Source organism: Petaurus breviceps, unplaced genomic scaffold (assembly GCF_028583685.1).
Source record: "Petaurus breviceps papuanus isolate PSGF00001 unplaced genomic scaffold, PetGlider_PUasm1.0 191, whole genome shotgun sequence".
NCBI lineage: Eukaryota > Metazoa > Chordata > Mammalia > Diprotodontia > Petauridae > Petaurus > Petaurus breviceps.
Window position 1 is genome coordinate 2,245,801 of NW_027185811.1, and position 17,236 is coordinate 2,263,036.

At 37.2% G+C, this 17,236-nt stretch overlaps 1 protein-coding gene across 2 annotated transcripts in view; it reads left to right on the plus strand.

Moving 5' to 3' along the window:
• The window catches only part of LIMA1 (LIM domain and actin binding 1), a 121,676-nt gene that overhangs the window by 31,319 nt on the left and 73,121 nt on the right, over window positions 1-17,236 (plus strand). For both annotated transcript variants that reach the window (XM_069092569.1, XM_069092570.1), the window contains exon 2: window positions 3,533-3,676. In XM_069092569.1, the coding sequence (XP_068948670.1) occupies window positions 3,558-3,676 (119 nt within the window). In that variant the 5' untranslated portion in view covers window positions 3,533-3,557. The remainder of the gene's footprint in view (window positions 1-3,532; window positions 3,677-17,236) is intronic.

Genomic DNA, 17,236 nt, shown 5'->3' on the forward strand with positions numbered 1-17,236 from the left:
ACTCTCCTTTGTTAGAATCAAATGAGATAATGCATATGAAAGTGCTTTATCATTAAGTACTATATTAATGTGAGTTAACGTTTTAATACTGATCTCTGTTTAAAACAAAATGAAATGTGCAATTTTTCACCCACTTTTACAGTGTTAACCATTGCTTTAAAATAGCAATAAACTTTCCATGTATTCATAGACAAATGAAATAGCATTTGTTTTGTTTTTAATTATATAATGTACTTAAAGCTAGAGTTCATAACAAGGCCATAGGATCATAAACTAGAAGTGACCTTCTTCAGAGGTTATCAGATCCTCCCCCCCCACCCCCCATTTAGATCATGATTCCAAGGCACAAAAGGTCTTATAGTAAGTGGAAGGGATGGAATTTGAACTCAAGTCTCCCTGCTCCAAATCCAGCTCTTGTTTCATTGTACCATGCTGCTCTCCCTGCTGAAAATCCTTGGTTTTTAAATGTGACTCGACTTGGCAATTAATAAATTTCTTTTTAATAAATGAGTAGTTTCATTTTTAAAAATCTGCAATCAGGGTACTTCTTGTGTCCCCTTTGTAATCACTAGACCAGTAGACTACTCTGCAAAGAAATTTTTTGACCCAGAATTGACCTTCATAGAAGAACTGGCAAGAGCTTTACCCACACAAGTTTTGGAAACATAATTATACAATATGAAGCTTGAACATTTTTAAACCAAATTGTGTCTGAATGTTGCTTAAGTCAGTTCTTATTTCGATTTAACCTAAACCAGGTTAAAGCATATTTATTATATTTAGTAAATGCTTAATTTAGTACACCTATTAGTTGCAAAAAGAAGAGGTGTGATTATTTGAAACTTTTTGGGACCCTTTCAAATGGCATCTTAGTTAAGAATTAAGGTCATTCCTTGACTTTGCTATTCTCTTCAAAGCAGTGATCCAAGACAGTTCCAAAGGACTTATGGTGAAATATGCTATCCACCTCCAGCAAATGGACTGATGGAGTTTGAGTGCAGATTGAAGTATACTTAAAAATTTTTCTTTATTTCTTTTTCAACATGGCTAATATGGAAATGTTTTGCATGACTGCATGTGTATAATCTGTATCAAATTGCCTTCTCAAGGAAGGGAAAGGAGAGCAAGAGAGAGAGAATTTGGAACTCATAATTTAAGAAAAAAACCTGATATTTAAAAAATGTTTTGCATGTAATTGAGAAAAAAAATTTTTAATGTGAAAAAAGAAGTCTTTCTTATGGGGTTCCAGTTAAGATGGGCTGCTTAAAAGACAGACATCTCAGCTGTCACACACCTACTCCAGCAAAACACTAAAAGTTGTACTAGACCAAATAATAAGAAATTAAAATTAGAGAAACTACACATAACTAGAAATACACCAAAATCCAACTAGAAGCAGTAAGGCAGTAGCAAAGGAAGCCAGCCACCCATATAGGTATATAAGCCAGACCATCTCTTTCCTTGTAAGACTCTATTTGAATCTGTGAAGTCATTCTTCTTTTGGGTTGGACTTTGGGGTGTTTCTGAATCTACAGTTAATCTTTCAAGTGTCAGTATCATCTTCTATTTGCTTACATCTCCAGCTTTAGTTCCTGATTTGGGGTTTTATATACCTTCTTTCTCTTTCACCACCTCCTTTGTAAATGTAGTGAGGGATATACAGAGTATAGGAAGATATGATGGCATTATTGTTCAATTGTTTCTGTCATGTCTGACTCTTCGTGACCCCATTTGGGTCAGTAAAGATACTGGAATGGTTTGACATTTCCTTTTCCAGTTCATTTTACAGATGAGGAAGCTGAGGCAAACAGGGTTAAATGACTTGCCTGGGTTCACAAAGCTAATGAATATCTAAGGCTAATTTTGAACTCATGAAGATGAGTTCATGACTTCAAGGCCCATCTTTCTATCCACTGCACCACCTAGCTGCCTCATTTGATAGAGGGAAATACACAATTAGCCATAACCATGAATATGAATGGGGTGAATTCTTCCACAAAATGAAGGAGGCGTAGAACAGTAGATTAGAAAGCAGAATCCAACAGGAACAAAAGGTCAAGAATGGCAAGGGAAGTTATGTGGGAGGAAATGAGAAGAAAAGAAGCCTAGCAGTCCCAGCTCTCTAAGTATGTGTGTATATATATACATATGTAAATGTATAAGGTATACTATGTAGTATACACTATAAAGGTGACATCATCAAAACTCTTTGGTACTTGTTTTAAAAAAGTAGAAAAGTTGATCAAAGATGACTGAAAAAGGAAAATAAAAATTGTTGGAGGGGCTTTGGGAAAACAGGCACACTAATTCACTGTCGAAGAGTTGTGAATTGGTTTAGGCATTCTGCAATTTGACCTCTGCTTCCTCATCCATAAAATGAAAGGTAGAACTAGAATAAGGATCCTCTCAGCTCTAAAATTGTGAGCAAATTAGACTCATGAATACATAGAATAGTATGATATCAAATTGTCTCAATCTTTATTAACACAACATCTAAAATAATTCAGTTTTAGAAAGGAATTATTAGTATTTGAAGTGATTATAACTAGGATTCTATCCTGCCAAATAATTGTGTTCTGCCTATGGTTAAGAGTATTATGAACTACTTAAATTTACTTCTTTATCTTTGCAAAACAAGGGAACTAATGACTATTCTAATCTCACCTTATTGTGACAAAAATTGGAGCTCCAACTTTTATTTGATGATTTGGAAGATTTTGATGATTAGTCCAAAAATCAAGCTGATTTATTAAAAATTAACTAGTAATGGACCTGTTACTATGAGGAACACTATTCTTATGTATTTGCTTTCCGTTATCATGAACACATTTAATTTGTGGAAAAATAGTAGAAGGATTTCCAGAAAATATTGGAACTTGGTAGCCATTATAGAACTTTTATCAGCTTAATGTTAGATAAATTGTTTTCCTCACTTTTTGTTAACAATTGAAGGGGAAAAAAATCCCTGTAACCAAGACTGATGTTAACTAACACATGTAGAACCTGTGTACCTTTATTAAAAGTCAAGAATTTCTGGAGGCCTTAGTGGGGAAGAGGCAGACAAAAAGGAACCTTAAAAACAGTTTCAGCACCTTTTGTGCCACTGTCTGTATCTCGATGACAACTTTTTTGAGATGCTGATTATGGAAATACCACTTTGACATTGAAGTATAAGGAAAGATAGCACAATCAATGTCTCCATGAGGGACCCATCATAGAATCATAGAAGCACAGAGTTTTTGAGCTAGAAGTGAGCATCTGATTCAGTCTCCTTCTTTTACAGATGCAGAAACAGACTAGGAAGAGGTGATGTGATTTGTCCAGTATCACATAGCCAGTCAGTGCCAAGGTGACTACTAATAATACTGCTTGCTCGCATTTAGATAGTACTTTAGGGATCGTAAAATTCTATACTTGTATATTAAGCTTCCTAATTCTTTGTCCAGTATTCTTTTAAGTATATTGTCTTGCTTCCTTCAAGACAATCTTTCATAGTATCATTATATTGATCATCTAATGTTCCTTATTCCAGGGGAATTTCAGCATCTTGAGGCAAGATGGACCCATCTCCATTTAACAGGCGACAGTGGACTTCACAGTCTTTGAGGATCACTGCCAAAGAACTTTCTCTTGTCAATAAGAACAAATCTTCTGCTATTGTAGAAATATTCTCCAAGTAAGTATTTATAATCATCCAGAAACATTGTATTTTTTAAAGCAAATATTACCACTTGTTAGAAAATAAGGAACCAAGAAGCATATTGTATGAAATTAAGATTAAAGATGCTGACCTAGGAATTAGTTAACCATTTACTAAGTGGTTTCTCAATTTAGATCTACAAAGAAGCATATAATAGATTATAAGACATGGAGAGGAATTTACCACTTAGTTACAGAAGTTAAACTCATATATGAAACAGCCTGAGAACAATTGTAAAGCAGAATATCATCAAATATAAAGCTTACTACAAGTATGTAGAAAGGAGTGGAAGAAATGATAGTTGTAAAGTTACAGAGAGATTGGGATTTTCAAATAATATAATCAGGATGGAAAGCAGATTGGCTGGAGTGGAGAGTCCTTATTAAGGAATGTTGAGAAATTCAGATTGGAGAGATTATAAGGAAGGTACCATGGTGACAAAAGACCATAAATACAGGCCAAGTCTAGATTTCTTTTATCCTAGGCAATATGAAGCTACTCTATTTATTTATTTATTTATTTTTTTAAAGTAATTTGGGTTAAGTAACTTGCTCAAGGTTACACGGCCAATTATTTCTGGGTGTGGTGCTAAGTATCAGAGCCCAGATTCGATCCCAGGTCATCCCGACTCTGGGGCCAGTGCTCTTACTCACTGAACCACCTGGCCACCCCTTGAAGCTATTCTAGACTCTTGATTAGCAAAGTGAAGTTGTAAACAGAGACTCAGGATTATTCTCATAGTCATGTGTAGGATGGTTCAGAGCAGAAAGAAACTGAAGGTTGTTAGGAGATAGTTGTAATTCACATGTGAACTGATTAGAGTAGTGCCTATGAAAATGAAAGGAAGGGGTAAATCAAGAGAGATTAACAGGAAGAATTGGAAGTGCTTCTTCCACAATGTGATAGAGAAAGTATGGATGAGGGAAGCAAAAACTGAATTGGGAGACTAGTAGTACCATTGATGATCATTAAGAAACTCAGTCAGTAAGCATTTGTTAAGTGCTTATGATGTATTAGACATTTTGCTAAGTGTTAGGGATACAAAGGCAAAAGTTAAAGTTCTTGCCTTTGAGGTGTTTACTTTCTAATGGGAAAAGGAATGTGTATTCCCTACAGGTCTGTGTGTGTACATTTACACCCACAGACACACATGAACATATATTGAATGTACAAGGTGGGTATGGGATCAGGAAAGGCCTCATGTGGAAAGGAGCATCTGAGCTGAGTCTTGAGAGAAACCAGAAAGGAAGTTTAAGAGGAAGAGGTGAGAAGAGATTGCATTCCAAACATGAGGGACATCCAGTACAGAGGCATAAGAAGTGAAAGGCAGACTATTGTGTATGAGGAATGGAGAGTAGACCAGGGTGACTAGAATATAGGGTATAGAAAGGGGAAAGTGTATAAGAAGGCTGAAAAAGTAGGAAAGAATCAATTTGTGAAGAGCTTTAAATACTAAACAGAGGAGTTTGTATATTTGATACTTGAGGAAATAGCCACTAGAGTTTGTGGGGCTAGGGATGAGAGGAGGTGTGGAGTGTGAAATAATCAGATATATGCTTGAAAAAAATTGTATGACAGCTCTTTGGAGGATGGATTGGAGTTGGGAGAGGTTTGAGGCAGGGAGATGACATAGAAAGCTGTTGCTGTAGTCTAGGGGAGAGGTGATAAAGGCCTGCACTAGGGTTGTGGCTGTGTGAGTAGAGAGGAAGAAATGTATATAAGAGACATTTTGAAGAGAGAATGGACAAGGTTGCACTGATTGACTATACAAGATAAGTTAAGAGTGAAGACTTGAGAATAACATTGAGATTGAGAACCTGCGGATGTTTATCCTAGATGGTAATGGAGAAGATCAGAAGTGGGGTGGGTTTGGGAGGAATGATAAGTAACTTTTGTTTTGGCCATGCTGATTTTGAGAGACTTCTAATAAATTCATTTTGAAGCATATAATTGACAGTGATATGGGACTAGAGTTCAAGAGAGGGATTAGGGCTGTATAAGTAGATATGAGAGTCATCTGCGTGGAGAAAGTATAAAGACATCTCATTTTTAGGGGCCATCTTAATCATGAAGTTTAGAGAGGACTTAGAGATAATTTTGTCTAGCATTGAAACTTAGTACTACTACAAGTTAACCTCACTATTTTATCTCCATTATAGGTTGTGAAGGAGACAACAAATATTTCTTTTTAAGAAAAAATACTTTATTTTTTCCCATTACATGCAAAACAATTCTTAAACATTAATTTTTTTAGAAAAATTTTGAGTTCCAAATTTCTCTCCCTCCCTCTTCCTTCATTTAGAAGACAAGGAATTTGATATAGGTGTGTGTGTGTATTTGTGTTTGTATATATATATACAGTCATGCAAAACATATTTCAATGTTATGTTGTGAAGGAAGATACAGACCAGAAAAACCCCAAGAAAAGTAAAGAAAATTAAAAAAAAAAGAATGCTTCCATTTGCATTCTGATTCCATTGGTTCTTTCTCTGGAGGTGGATAATATTTTTTATCATAGTCCTTTGGAATTGTCTTGAATCATTATATTGTTGAGAATAGCTAAGTCATTTACAGTTGATCTTCATACAGTATTGCTGTTACTGTGTATGTGGGACAACAAATATTTCAAACCACAAATTCTGAATCTTTGAATTAGGAGGACTTTCCAGAACATTAATTTGTAATTGATGAGGAGGAAAGAAGGAACCTAGAGTGCTAGAAGACAGTGATTTATTATAGGGAAGATGTTAGAAATTATCTAAAGAAATTCTGTGTGAATTGGCTATTAGGTTAGAACTGTTACCTAAAGTGTATTAGGGAGCTCCTTGAGAGGCAGTTCTATATGAACAAAGGGTATTATGGAATATCAGAGGTGGAAGCAATGGATTTCAGAAGTCATCTAGTTCAGTCTGAGTTGAACAAGAATCCCCTTCACAACATCCCTGCTAAGTAGTCAGGTAGTTTAACCTCACCTTGAGCTTGGATGTTCAGTGAAGGAGAAGCTACCTCCACTCCATTCATTTTTAGGTAACTTAAATTGTTAATTTTTTTGTGTGTTTTTTTTTACTTTTTTTTCCCATTTTTTAAAATGCTTATTTCTGGTTTATATCATTCATTTCCATCAGATTTTGAGTTAACATTTTCTCCCCATTTTTCCCCTATCCACCACCCCAAAATAGCAGTCCCACAGGATATACCCTCCTCCAATCTACTCTCTCCCATATGTTCTCCCATACCCCCTTTCGACATTTCCAGCAGGGCATGGTGGATCTCTATGCCCCAGTGCCTGTATATCTTATTTCCCGATTACATGTAAAATAGTATTAATAATAGAATATATATATGCACACATACACACATATATATATTTATATTTAAACATTTGATTTTAAAATTTTGAATTCCAAATTCATTCCCTTCCTCCCTTGTCACACACCCTTACTGGGAAGATAAGCAGTTCAGTATAGGTTGTACATGTGTAGCTAATGCAAAACAATAACATAGTAGATATATTGTAAAAGACTGATTATATTTCCCTCCCTCCTATCCCACCTCCCACTTGTTCTATTTTCTACTTTGATCACATCCCTTTTCAAAAGTGGGTGCTTCCAACTTCCCTCCCACCCAGCCTGCCCTCCCTTCCATCATACCCCCCCTCATCCCCCCCCCCCACTTTCCTGGAGGATGAGATACCCTATTTAGTGTGTATTTCATTTCTTCCCCAAGCCAAATTCAATGAGAATAAGGTTGACCCATTCCCTTTTGCCTTCCTATTCTTCCCCTCCATTGTAACCATTTTCCCTTGTGTCTTCTGTATAAGATAGTTTACCCCATTCTGTCTCTCCCCATCTCCTCATTATATTCCTCTCTCACCTCTTAATTTCATCTTTTAAGTATCGTCCCTTCCTATTAAATTGGTCCTGTGCCCTCTATCTGTGTATACCTGTAAACATGTATACACACATTCACATATGTACTCATATGCCCATATACCCTCCTATATAGACATATATGTATATATATGTATATATATATATATATTTATATTCCCTTCAACTATTTTCAAACTGAGAAAAGTTTCATCAGTTACAATTATTGTTTTTCCATGTAGAAATGTTAATAGTTCAACTTTGATAAGTTCCTTATGATTTCTTTTCCCTGTTTACCTTCTCATGCTTCTCTTGCTTCTTGTATCTGAATGTCAAATTTTCTGTTCAACTCTGTTTTTTTCAGCAAGAGTGCTTGAAAGTCCTCTATTCCACTCAATGACCACATTTCCTCCTGAAACATGATACTCAGTTTTGCTGGGTAGGTGATTCTTGGTTTTAATCCCAGCTCCTTTGACCTCTGGAATATCATATTCCAAGCCCTTTGATCCCTCAGTGTAGAAGCTGCCAGATCATGGGTTATCCTGATTATGTTTCCACAATATTCGAATTGTTTCTTCCTGGCTGCTTGTAAAATTCTCTCCTTAATCTGGGAATTCCGGAACCTGGCTATAATATTCCTAGGAGTTTTCTTTTTGGGATCTTTTTCAGGAGGTGATTGGTGGATTCTTTCAAATTCTGTTTGGCCCTTTGGTTCTAAAACATCAGGGCAGTTTTCTTTGAGAACTTCCTGGAGGATGATTTCTAGGTTCTTACTTTGATCATGGCTCTCAGGCAGTCCAATAATTTTTAAATTATCTTTCCTGGATCTATTTTCCAGGTCAGTGGTTTTTCCCATGAGATATTTCACATTGCCTTCTATTCTTTCATTTGTTTGGATATGTTTAACAGCATCTTGATTTCTCATAAAGTCATTAGCTTCCATTTGCTCCAATCTAATTCTGAAGCAATGATTTTCCTCGGTGAGCTTTTGAGATTCTTTTTCCATCTGGCAAATTTGGCTTTTTAAGGCATTCTTCTCCTCATTGCCTTTTTGAGCCTCTTTTGCCAGTTGAGTTAGTCTATTTTTTAAGGTGTTATTTTCTTCAGTCAGGCTGTTGACTCTCATTTCATAATTTTCTTGCATTGTTCTCATTTCTCTTCCCAATTTCTCCTCCACTTCTCTTATCTGCTTCTTAAGGTCCTCTATGGCCTGTAACCAGCTTGTATTTTCCTTTGAAGCTTTTGGTGCAGGAGTTCTGACTTCACTGTCTTCCTCCTGTTCCATGCTTTGCTCCTTTTTGTCCCCCAAATAGGAGTCTAACATTGGAATCTTCTGTCTTCTTTGTTTCTTTTGCCTGGTCATGTTGCCCCTCAGTCACTTGACCCCTGGGCTTTTTGCCACAGTAGGACTCTGCCACTAGACAGGGGAGCTTTCATCCCAAATGCTGGGGTTTTCTCAGCTGCCGGAGGTATTAGATGGGTGCCCTCTCTGAGGTCTCCACACGCTTTGGCAAGCTGGACACACACCCCAGGACCTCCACCCTAGACTGCAATCCAGATCCAAGCAGGTTAAAGCAAGAGCGATCACCCCTCAGACTGGTCCCCCTACACTCTGCAGGCCAGGAGCTGAAGCTGGCACGTGGCGCTGGCTGGCTGTGCGGGGCATCTCAGTGGAGCCGAAGCACTCCCCCTCACTGGGTCCCTAAGTCCAGACTGCACTGACCTCTCACTTTATCCTTTGCATCTGTGTGTTGATAATTCTGGAAATGGCCACAGCTGCTGCTGATCTGGAGTCCCTACAGCCGGCTGCTGGTCAGACTCGCCCTGGGGCTGCTGGGCTGTCCTCAGTGGGAGGTTAGCTTCTCTGTGTCATTTTGTGGGTTCTGCAGCTCCAAAGTTTGTTCAGAGTCCCCTTTTTACATTGATTGGGGAAGGTGGAAGCCCTGTTATTTTTTTTCCAGGTTGAGTCTGTCTCTGCAACTTCTTTGCCTTTTGGGGCCTAAACTTCCTTCAGCATGAGAACCCTTCAAATACTTGAAGAAAGACACCATTGCTTCCTCTTCTGTCCCAAGGCTTTTCTTTTTCAGGCTAAATATTCCCAGTTCATTTAGCTGATCTTTGTAAGTTAGGGTCCTCCCTCCTTTGGACATGCTTCAATTTGTCAGTATCTTTCCTATAGATCTTCCAAAAATGTTAGGGGCTATCTGGACAGCAAATGTAAAAAGCTTAAATGATTGGGATGGCTAGGTGGTGCAGTGACCCTGGAGTCAGAAAGACCCTGATGTCAGAAGGACCTGAGTTCAAATTTGACCTCAGACACTTAACACTTACTAGCTGTGTGACCTTGGGCAAGTCACTTAACCCCAATTGCCCTTCCTTCTCCTCTCCAAAAAGCAAAAAATTTAAAAAAGCTTAAATGATTGAAAGATTCTAAGGTGAATCATTAAAGAAGAAGATATGTTCTGGGATCAGACCAATTCAGACTGGTCATTTGGTTCAAACTTGGAATTGGAATAAAATGAGATTTGTAGGCCATGTAACATTTACGCTAAAGGAAGTTTACCCAATATATTCAGCAATCATACAGCATTGGTTCAGTTGGACACAGGATCTCCCTCATTTGCCATGATAGTATGCCCAGTCAGAAGGGTATTTTGATGTCCACAATGGCAAAAAGTCCATCAGACCTCAGAAATGCCAGTTCTTTATTCATTGGACTTTTATGATCATAGTGACCTGAGAAATTCAGGAAGTTATGTTTAAACTGTTAATTTAAACTGTAGTCCTCTGGACCAATTAAGTCTCTAGAGTGATTCCATTTTCTTTTTAGGGGGAAAAAAAAACTAGCCTAGGTCACAGGCACCTTCCAGCCTTCTTAGAGTATGACTAGTAAGTGTTAGCTGTGCAGTAGGTCCTAATGCCATGAATTCCACTCAAATTAGTTGTGGATATTGCTCCTATCACACCCTCAGTGGCAAGGTGCAAAAGGATTTTTTAGGGCTTCTTCTACTTGAGAACCATTAATCACCAGTATTGGACAACTCTTTAGGATTAAAGAAGCTCCCAGAAACCTCAGACTTCCATCTTCCCCTTTGAAAAGACTGCTTTCTGGATCTTAAAAGATCTGATCCGTGTAGAGAATGATGGCAGAGGAAGTTCATCGTGAATTTCCTGCTATAAGAGTGGCCATGATGAGCAGGAACCATCCAAGAATATCGAGGCCACAGCACAGATGATGATATTTCTGTCAGTGATTTTCATTATAGATCAGGGTTATCTGTAGTAAGGTAATAACCTTTTTGTGTGCAACATATCCCAGGGCCTGAGTTAGTTCAGGCTTGCCCAGTCTACTAACTGGAAACTTCCCTTCCCTGGTTGCCCCATGGTAGGAGTTTGGGGGTGATGGGAGGGGGAAATGGGATGGGGGGGTAGGATGCTGACTAAATCTTTGTTCCTTTCAAGGCCCTCTGCCCCCTTATTTAGGGGCTGGGTAAAGCCTCTCCCTCACCTCATCCAGAGACTATGATTGACACCAAGTAGGCTAAGGGATTATTTTTCATTTAGGCAAATTCACACTTATTACAATTATGCAGAAACAATTTAACTAGGTAATTAGAAAATACAGCTCTTCCCTCATACTACCCAAGAAGTTGCTCTTTTGGAGACAACTCTGCCTTCTTAATCTTAGACATGGCTTCTGAAAGCTGGCACACTCAAACCTGGTAGTCAGGGACATGATGATGAAAGTGCTATTTAGCAGGGGTAGACTATGTGCCCTGAGATAAGGGAAGAAAGGAAACCAGTATAATCAATTTGCCAGTTGAAGTAAGGTCAGGAATCATTTAGGATAGGTACTCCGAGGGGCACAAAGAGCACCCATGGACCTAAGTTCTTACCTTTTCCTTAGTTATAGGGATTATATGGCTCCAAACCTACTATGTCGTGGCATCATGGTTCCCATAGCTGGATTAGTGGTCTCTAATCTCTGCCACTTTTATACAGGAGTGAAGTCTGATATCTATGATATGCAATGAAAATGCCCACAAGCAACTGTGTGTGGAGAGTGAGGCATTGGCAGAATTCTTCTAGTGGTCTTGACCCCAAGGGAGAGAGCCTTTAATTGTTTAAGTCTAATGACCTTTCCCTCAATCCACATCCTTCTTGACTATACTGCAGCCTTTGGCCCTGTCATTTACCTTCTCCTGGATACTCTTTCTAGTTTTTCATGACTTTGCTTTCTCCTGGTTCTTCTCCTACCTGTCTGATCACTTCCTTCTCAGACTTCTTTGCTAGTTCTTCCTGTAGGTCTTGCCTGCTAACAATGCATGTTCCCCAAGGCTCTGTCGTGGGCCTTCTCTTCTCTCTGTCTACTATTTTACTTGGTGATCTCATCAGCTTTCATGGGTTTACTTACCATCTTAGATAATTCTCAGATCTGTTTATCTGGCCCAACCTTCTCTACAGATTCATATTTTAGCTGTCTGTTGGACATCTCAAACTGGATGTTCCACAGACATCTCAAACTCAACCCATCCAAAACAAATCGTTAAGATCTCTGGTTTGTAGACCATACTTGCTACCCGCAGTTGGTTGGTCCTCATTCAGTCTGTATTGCCACTTTTATTTGTGCTATTACTAAATCGATGAGTTGTCCCTCTGCCTTTAAGATATGACACTTAAAGACCATATCTATCTCTAATTGTTGATACAGTCAAGAACACCAAGAAATGTTAGCCCTGGAGGTACTTTCTTCTCCCTGTTTACATACTTAAACACCTGGTGAGCTAACCACTGATCACCAATGGGGTTTATTCCATGTCATACTGAGAAGACTTGCTGTATGTAGGCGGAACTTCGGTAATCATAGAATGCCAGACTCTTAAATCAAACCACCCTTTCATCCAGAGTCTCTTTCCTTCTGCATTGCCCTTGTTCTACTTTAGCCATGAGTTCATTCTGCACTAATCCTGCTAACTACATCTGGTTTAGTCTTGAGATTAAAATGAAATGAGACATTTATGGGTTTTAATATTTAATAATGGAGAAAGTTTATTTAAGAATTGCATTGAAAGAATATTCAGCAATGTGATTGTTGGCTTGCTTTTCCCTAAGGCATCTCCATTTCTTCAAGTATATATATATATATATATATATATATATATGCAAGTAACAAAAGATTTATTTAACTTTGACAGAAGAAGGATATTCATTAAAGTTATATTTTGAGGATACCTCAACATCACTCAGTTGATTTCCTTTACCTCCTCCCAATGAGAAGGCATTGTAACGATATGTGTAATAATGTAAAACAAATGTTCACATTTACCATGTCAAAGCTATTTTCTAAGGGTTAAACAAAAAAAAGATAAACTGCTTTTCCTAGTTGAAGAGGAGGAAAAAAGGTAAATATGATAGTACTTGCCAGGGCAGAGTTCTTAAGCACAGGATAGAGTTGTGAACTGTTTCATAGGCTTCTGTGCTTTTGAATCTCTAGGGTGAAACCTTTACAACTGACTTCAGTTTTCTTAATGTGCTAATGAACAGCATTCATAATTGACGTACAAAAAAAGACAATCTAGATCAAAGGGGCCTTCTTTTGAAATTGTGTAGATTATCTCCAGTGTGCTAATTCCATTTGTGGAAAAAAAAATGTGTGTTTAATTTCTGTAGTTAGTAAAATATAGCAGTCATTTTTTTTTGAGGGGGGAGGCAAATCAATTGGGGTTAAGTGACTTGCCCAAAGTCACACAGCTAGTTAAGTGTCAAGTATCTAAGGCTGGATTTGACCTCAGGTCTTCCTGACTTTCAGGCTGGTGCTCTATTCACTGCGCTACCTAGCTTCCCTGTGAGTAAAATATAAACTCTTGATTTTTCTTGGGACAATTATTTTTATATAGTTAGATGCACTATTTCCCATTCTGGAGCTTTCTTCAGTCTTCCATTTGGGTGCTTCATTCTTACATCTCCTGAATAGTGGGGAATCCTCCAACCCCAAAACTCACCAACCCTGGGGTGGCTAGGTGGTGCAGTGAATAGAGCACTGGCCCTGGAGTCAGGAGGACCTGAGTTCAAATCCAGCCTCAGACACTTAACACTTAATACCGTGTGACCTTGTACAATTTTCTTAACCCCAATTGCCCTGCATTTGGACTCCGAAAAGCAAGCAACAACAAAAAAACAACCAAACTCACCAACACACAGGAGCCTAATTCTAATCTTACCAACTCAGGGATTCAGGCTTTAGGCTGTGATTTATCAGGCTATGACTTAAAGATTCTGATTCTAAACTTCACTTTGACAGGAACTTAGTCTAAACCTCACTCAAATAATAAGGAATTTGATCTTACTTCTATAGCATTTAATGCTCTTCAGCTGAATTTTTTTCAGTCTTCACAAGCATTGTCTGGGCGGGGGGGGGGGGGGGGGGAGAACCTGTGACCTCAAGGCCATGTGTGACCCTCTAGGTTCTCAAGTTTAGCCCTTGTACTGAATCCAAATTTCACAAAACAAATCCCCTTAATAAAAGGATTTGTTTTTTAAAACTTGGACTCATTCAGAAAGCCACATTCAAGGACCTAGAAGGCTGTGTGTGGCCTTGAGGCCCCAGGTTCCCCACCCCTGGTCTAGACACTCATGACCATTCTGTGTTGTTTAAACACAGAATGAATTCACATATACCAAACAAATCACCATTTGGGTTAAATTTTTTACTTAGAAGGCAGTTGAAAACTTTGGACAGAGATCATTGAGACTCTTGGAATTCCCAAAAGAACTGAGAATGGTTGAACTCCATGTTATTAACTGAAGTCACTAGTCTAAAGCTTGAGAGGCCTTAGACTTAGAAAAAAAAGTAAGGAAAAAGTCCCTGTCCCCAGATAACAGGATTGGGTCAATCTCCTTTGCTTTCAGAGCATGTTAAGTCATTTTCCTGGAATTTCTAACCTGGGACAGGCCTATAAGTTTATTGCTCAGACCCAAACCGGTTCAGGAACTTGCTGAGCTTAGATCAGAAGAACAGCAATCAGACTTTCCCTTGGAAATAGGGGACATGATGAAAAGACAGGAACTCAATAGAAAATGTGACATGGAAACACAGAAGTGAAGAGAAGAACAGAAAGGTAAGCATAGTGAGTAATCATAAGGGACTTAAAGGTAAACTGACTGCATTCTAATATGAGGAGATGATACATGTGTCACCTCAGAACTCTATCATTTTCAGAAATCATAGAAGGATTCTGATTAGACAGAGGACCTGAGAGTAGTTTGATTATGTTTTGATGATCTTAGAAGAATAATGGAAAGTGAGGGATTGTGGGGGAGGGAAGAGAATTGGGAAAATTATCTCATATATTAGGGAAAAATGGAAGTCTATCCAAATAAGGAAGAAGGTGGGTAGTAGGCAACACTTGATCCTTACTGTAATTTAAACTGGTCAGAGGAGGGAAGAATATACACAAATCCACACCCACACATACATAGACATGCACACAGAGTTGGGAACAGAAATACATTTCACTCAGCACAGAAGTTTCAGGAGGGAAAGGGGAAAAAGGAAAGGGTAGAATAGAAGGGAAGGTAGATTAAGGGAGAGATTAGTATTACTCAGTCTCTTAAAGAAGGTATGGGAAACAGAAAGAAGGAAAACTATAAGATAATAAGGTAGAAGGCAATATACCCTTAGCAGTAATAACTGATTTTGAATGAGATAAACTCACCATAAAACAGATAATAGAAGATTTCATCAGAAATCAAAATAATATGTTGTTTACAAAAAACTCACTTGAAACAGAATGAAAATAAAAGGCTGGAACAGAATTGATTATGCTTTAACTGAAATAAAAAAAGGTAGAGGTAGCAATTGTTATTTTAGACAAAACAATACCAAAAATAGACATAGTTAAGAGATAAACAGGAAAATTGTATTTTGTTGCAAGGTATCAAAGATAATGAATTAATATCAGTACTAAACATATATGCACCAGATAGCATAACATCTAAATACTTGAAGGAAAAGTTAAATGTAACTGGGAGAAATAGATAGTAAAATTATAATAAGGGAATCTTAATTTATCTCCTCTCAGTCCTTGATAAATCTAACCATTAAAATAAACAAAAGGACCTTAGTAGAATGTTAGAAAATTTGGATATGATAGACATTAGGGAAAGTCAAAATAGAGAAAGAAAACTATAGAACAATATCCTTAATCAGTATTTATGTAAAATTTTAAAATAAACTATTAGCAAGGAGACTAATTAGCAACATATCACAAAGATTGTATATTATGACTAGGTTAGATGTATACCAAGAATGCAGGGTTAGTTCAATATTAGGAAAATTTTAAACATAATTGACAATATTAATTGCAAGAGCAACAAAAATCATATGATTATATCAATAGGTGCAGAAAATCTTTTGACAAGATTCAATACCTATTCCTACTAAAAATACTAGAAAGCACAAGAATGACTCTTTTAATATGATAAGCAGTACCTATCTAAAATGAAGAACCAGCATTGTCTGTAATGGTAAAAAGCTAGAAGCCTTCCAAGTAAGATAGAGGTAAGGTAAAGATGTCCATTATCACTATTACTATTTAATATAGAACTAGAAATGCTAACTATAACAACAAGCCATGAAAAAGAAAGAACAATTATAGGAAAAATAGGAAACAGAATCACTTTTGGGAGATGATATGATAGTTTACTTAGAGAACCCTAGAGAATCAACTAAAAAGGTAACTGAAACAATAAAGAACTTAAGTAGTTGTAGAGTATAAAATAAACTCCCATAAGTCATCAGCATTTCTGTACTTTACCAACAAAACTTGGCAGGAAGAGATAGAAAATAAAATTATATTTAAAATAATTACAGAAAGTATAATATGCTTGGGAGTTCATATGTCAAGATACAGGAATTATATGAACATAATTACAAAACACTCTTTACAAAAAGACTTAAATAATTCAAGAAATATACATTTTTCATGAGTAAGCTAAGCCAATATAATAAAAAGGACAGCACTTCCTAAATTAATTTGTTTATTCAGTTCTCTACCAATTAAACTAAGAAGGAATTACATTATAAAACCAGAAAAATAATAACAAAATTCATCTGGAAGAACAAAAGATCAAGAATCTCAAGAGAATTAAGAAAGTGGGTAAGGAAAGGATCTTAGCAGTATCAGATTTCAAACTATACTACAAGTCATTAATCAAAAATAATTTGGTACTAGTTAAAAAATAGATTGATCTGTTTCAATATATAGATCAATAAAACCAAAGATCCCAGTTGGTAGAATAAGAATTTATTCCACAAAAACTATTGGGAAAACTGAAAAGCAGTCTGGCAAAAACTAGGTAGAAACCAAAAACTCACACTGTGAACTAAGACAATCTTGAGATGGGTACATGACTTAGGATAAAGGGTGACATCATAAACAAATTAGAGAAGCAAGAAAAAATAGCCTGTCAAATCTATAGATAGGGAAGAGTTTGTAATCAGCTCAGAGACAGAAGATCCCAGAAAGTAAAATGTGCCATGGATAAAATTTGAAAGTTTTGTGGAAACAAAGGGAAGCAGACAAGGGCGGGGGGGGGGGGTTCTTTGCAGCAGGTTTTTCTGATTAATAAGATATATAAGGAACTGATTTGAGTTTATAAGAATAAG